General features: G+C 36.6%; 1 protein-coding gene across 1 annotated transcript; it reads right to left on the reverse strand.

Annotated features, from left to right (window-relative positions):
• Positions 1-215: 215 nt before the first annotated feature.
• Positions 216-1,988, reverse strand: LOC125588416 (profilin-1-like). Its single transcript, XM_048759750.1, has 4 exons — positions 1,958-1,988; positions 1,738-1,842; positions 427-626; positions 216-344 (listed from the first exon to the last, which is right to left on the reverse strand). Exons 1-4 carry the CDS (start codon positions 1,986-1,988, stop codon positions 216-218), a joined length of 465 nt encoding a protein of 154 aa, XP_048615707.1.
• Positions 1,989-4,633: the final 2,645 nt, after the last annotated feature.

Genomic DNA, 4,633 nt, shown 5'->3' on the forward strand with positions numbered 1-4,633 from the left:
AACTTCCGAGCTGACCGACTTGCTAAAGGAGCTCGGACTCGAGGATTCTCTTTTTCCCATGTAAACTCTCAGCTTCCAAGCTGGATGGCTCCTGAGGCCATCCTCTCGGTAGCTTCTTAATAAGATATGGAGCTTTCGATGTCAAAAAAAAAATATAGCTTTCCCCTCAATAGGAAGACAATATGGGAGACATGAACATAGCAGTAACATGAATTTCAGAGCCATGTATCAATCAGGTAGTCACCAAACCTCTCTACAACTATATTGCATTGGTCAAGGTCATTGGTTGTCATAAAAAAGACCAAGGCTTGGGTGGTTTTCTTGATTGTAACACCACCAGCTCCCTACAAAAGTAGCACTAATTCATTAAAAACAACTGCCTTCGGACCAAAAAGGCAAAAGATTCAGCAGAATCATTTATGTTACCTTCTTCATTCGAATGAAGGCATTTGGCTCTCCTTCGATAACCATGTACTTTTGTGCCACCGATGAACATCCCATTTGAGAAAGCGTTCCAGGCTCAGAAAAATAGCTGTTGATGCCACTGATTTCCTTAGGCTTCAAGCCTTGAACATCAAAACCGTTGTTCACGCCTTGAACAGCAAAATTGATGTTCACGCCTTGAACTAAAACAAAGATAATACTAAAACGATAAGAGAAACAATAACATAGACATAGGACAATGCAAACTCAGCTTTTCACTAAGTTTTTACTAGAACAAACTTGATTTCGAGAACAAAATATCAGTGAACACTTCAATCTAGAACACAAGGAACTTCCCTGGTTCCAAAGTTTAAAACCGCTTTTCCCTGTTATAGCAATTTGTATAAGATACCAAAAGACTGCCATCTTTCATGAAATGGCCAAAGAGATAGGGTTTACTTTGCTCAAAGGAATAGATTTTGTTACCACCACGTACGCATTGCGGCTAACCAATCTGATAGTCCATTTAACGTTTTTGAGACAGCCGTGAAGTGTAATGACCCATTCTGGAAAACCAATGATCAGGTGTCGTCCCGCTTAGTTTTGTTCTCCGATGAATTGCTTCAAGAATGAACCGAACAGACTCCACAAAAAAGATAATGAGTGAACCAAGAGCCACAGATCCTAGGTTGTAGCAAGCCGCTTCATTGAGAGTTGGAGACAATGTCAAAAACACACTGCATATACCAAACCCAAGGACTGTGTTTATAAAATGAAACAACCGTGTTTATGAAATGAAGATTGTAGTACCTTATTCGTTACATCCTTCTTCGGCTCTCTCGTTTCAGCAACATGCCTTACCATGAACTGTACTAACTAAGAGAGAGCCACTTCCTTCGCCCCTTAATCATACACCTCTTTTGTACAACCATCAAGGCCAAACTCACTGTCTAGAGGCATAGGAAATTGTTACATGGAATGTAACCAAAAGGAAAGAAACACCTCACCCTCTTCTAGAACCTCTCCTCACCCATGTCATTCTTCTAGGAATCTATCCCACACCATCCTTCCCTTCTTCTTGCATTGAATCCTGATGGGCCTTCCCTTCCTCCTCTTGTAGTGATACATCTCACGTCCTTGGGCCCTCTCATAACTGAAATCTCAGCAAAAACGGAATTTGGATCAAGAAGCTACCAGAGTAAGCAATTCTTACCAAATGTATATGCAGTGGGGTACATGGAACTCTCAAAAATGGAAAGATGGCTCTTGTGTTCATCATTGATACACTCCGCTACGTCTTTCTTTCTCACTTACTTCCTTCAAACAAACAGAAACAAAAATCTTCCCTTCTCTCCCACTCGATCCTTGCATCTGATCCTCTCATGTAGCCATCTTCATACCTCACTTCCTGCCCCTCATCTGACCCAAAAGAAACCAGGACACAGAAAAAAGAACAATGTCATATATACAGAGAGAGAGAGGGGGGGGGGAAGGAAATTAAAAATTATGAGACAGTTCAATCTTTGTATTTCACAACTCCAGTCAAGAGCTTTGTCGAGTTTCATGTCGGCAGAAGAACATTTTCTCTATCCAAGTGGTTTATAGTAATATATACCAATCATCAAAGAGCATGCAAACCTAAAGCCAATTGAAGCATAAACCTTAAGATTAAAACTTGGGAGAACATCATAAAGTATTAGTTGTAAATTTGACCTTAGATTTTGGGATGCATTTAACAGCAACCTCTCTTTCTTGAACTTAGGAGAGCAACCGTAATCAAAATGACCCCTCCCGATCTCTTCCCCTAACTTCATCCTAATCTGAAACTGCAGACGTTTGTTTCAGAAAAAAAAAATTGTCAACGCGACAGTTTGTAGTAACTAAATTAGAGAGAGGCCAGCAAATTATTATTTTATAGAATCTGACAGCAGCGAAATCACACATTTTCTATACTTCACCGTGAAGTTGTTTCTATAGGCAGAATGACGATTACTCGATTAGAATGGGAGATGAGAAAGTGTTTGGTTATCGAAGATACACCTTTATGTATTCAACGAATTCTGAAAGCAATCTTCATTATTTCCACCTTGCACTTCTTTCAACGTCAACTGAGAACTGCCCTTTCCATTTTTCAAACTCTTAAGGCATATGTCTCTTCTTTTAGCTAGGCTTGTCAAGCTTTCTATTCTTCTTTCTACAAAACCATGTCACAATTAGCCATGTTTAGTATTACTAAAAGCATGACGTCTAAACAACACAAAACTGGAGATAAACTAAATTGACCCACCAACTTCCGCTCCTCTCCCTCACACTCGACATCATTCTTCCTCTGCATCTCTGAATACCCATCTTTTTCGTACTCCTGGACTTGCATGTAGCTTCTTCAGCCTATAACAGACAGTATGAAGAGATTTTAATCAGGAAAATTTTGCCATGTGCTAATGCTACAATCAAAAAATTTCACAGTAAGGACTAAAACACTATTAACATAATTAATTAGTTCATTCTCGATCAAATATTCATGAAGTGTTCATCTAATCGCAAGAAAACATACTTCTGGTGATCGTAGGCTTTCACGGCGGCCAGGGATTAAATTTTCTCAAATTAAGATCCATATCTAATGGAAACATCTGGTACCTCGGAGCACTCACTCTGTAACAGCACCAAACAAACAAAATAGATTCATAAAGAAATCAAAGCAGAAAAGTGTTAAGAAATGCAATGCAACTTTTCAGAGATGGTAATAAATCTTACTTGACTGTTGGAGAAGATAGTTAGGCGATAACACAGATGGAGCCAGAGGAAATTGTTTCCTCTGATTACGGGATCTGACGGGACCATGCGGTAATTTTTGGTGTGATTTGTTTAGGAGTTATGTGTAAGTGATGAGGGAAGTAAGATATATACTATGGGATGGGATGGGGTACCTGAAGAGGTCGTCAACATCGGGTGGTTACAGAAATTTAAAAGGCTTCGAAGAATCTGAGTGAAGGAGTTACATGGCTTTAGGGTTTTCTATGAGAGGAACATAAGTTTTTTTATTATTTAACCGAAACAGAGTTCAATTCCCGCTGCGACAGACAGACATGCTGGTGGTGACGGGAGACTTACCGGTGGATTTCATGGCAGTAGCTGTAGCTTCTTCAGTGGTGTTTGTCAATTAGGGTTGATTGAAGATCAGATGGGGCACTTTATATAGAAGGAGAAATAGGAGGAGATGGAACGAAACCATTCAAGAAGACTTAAAAACATGATAAATTGTTGAAGCGTGAGTTATGGTAACGGAGAATTGCAGAATTTGATCGATGAAGACGAAGTTGGATAGTCGGGGAAGAATAAAATTACGCTTCAGACCAGTTTCGATGACGACGTGACAGAAGAATGTTTATGATAGGTTGATTTTTTTAGCTGACGTGGACATGCTGAGAGTTGAGTATGTTCTGCTTTTAGTATTGTTAGATGATGTCTATTATGCTGGAGCACATTTATTATCAAAAGTATTTTTAGTGTGCATTCTGGAAATACACTACGAATAATCATGGAATTAATCTATAATATATTTATATCTATACATATAAATATCATCATATTAGATTTCATATATTTATACTATTTTAAGAGGTTATAATTATCGTGTAAAATTGAATAATAAAAAAATAATGCATATATCTTCCAATTTGTATACAACTACTCTATAAAAAGTATTGAATTCTGAATATTCGGAAAGGGGATATTCACTGTTTTGCTAATATTATGTATTGTGTTATTATCTAAAAATCATATGTATTATGTTATTATCTAGAAAATATTCATAAAATTTAAAATTTTAAAATGAAAAGAGAAATCTCTATATATATATATATTTACTGGGTTAAAAATATAATAAAATTCTGAATTTCTAAGTTTTTATGCAATAACATTTTTTTTCTATTTCATGAAAACTTTGTTATGTATAAAAAGTAATTTATTATCAAAAAATTTCAAGAGTATGAACAATAAGTTACTTTGATAATTTTTGATCTAGCATTGCATGAACAAATAATATTTGTAAGATGATTATGCCCACACATGCGGGGAAAATACCTAGTATATTGTGTAACTTTATAGCAATGTTATATACGGAAGTTGTGTTTATAGTGTATTGTTTAAGTTGAATTATCTGGCAATATTAATGAAATTATCTTTAATAAAATTAAAAGGTATATTGTTT

This window comes from Brassica napus, chromosome C6, assembly GCF_020379485.1.
Source record: "Brassica napus cultivar Da-Ae chromosome C6, Da-Ae, whole genome shotgun sequence".
Classification (NCBI taxonomy): Eukaryota; Viridiplantae; Streptophyta; class Magnoliopsida; order Brassicales; family Brassicaceae; genus Brassica; species Brassica napus.

Bases quoted from the DNA above. Each gene is read 5' to 3' on its own strand.
- LOC125588416 (XM_048759750.1), bottom strand. From the start codon at position 1,988: ATGAAACTCGACAAAGCTCTTGACTGGAGTT. The intron at 627-1,737 runs GTAAGTGAGAAA...TCTTTGTTTTAG, and splicing joins TTTCTGTTTGTTTGAAGGAA to TTCAAGGCGTGAACATCAAT. The intron at 345-426 runs GTAACATAAATG...CTACTTTTGTAG, and splicing joins CCTTCATTCGAATGAAGAAG to GGAGCTGGTGGTGTTACAAT.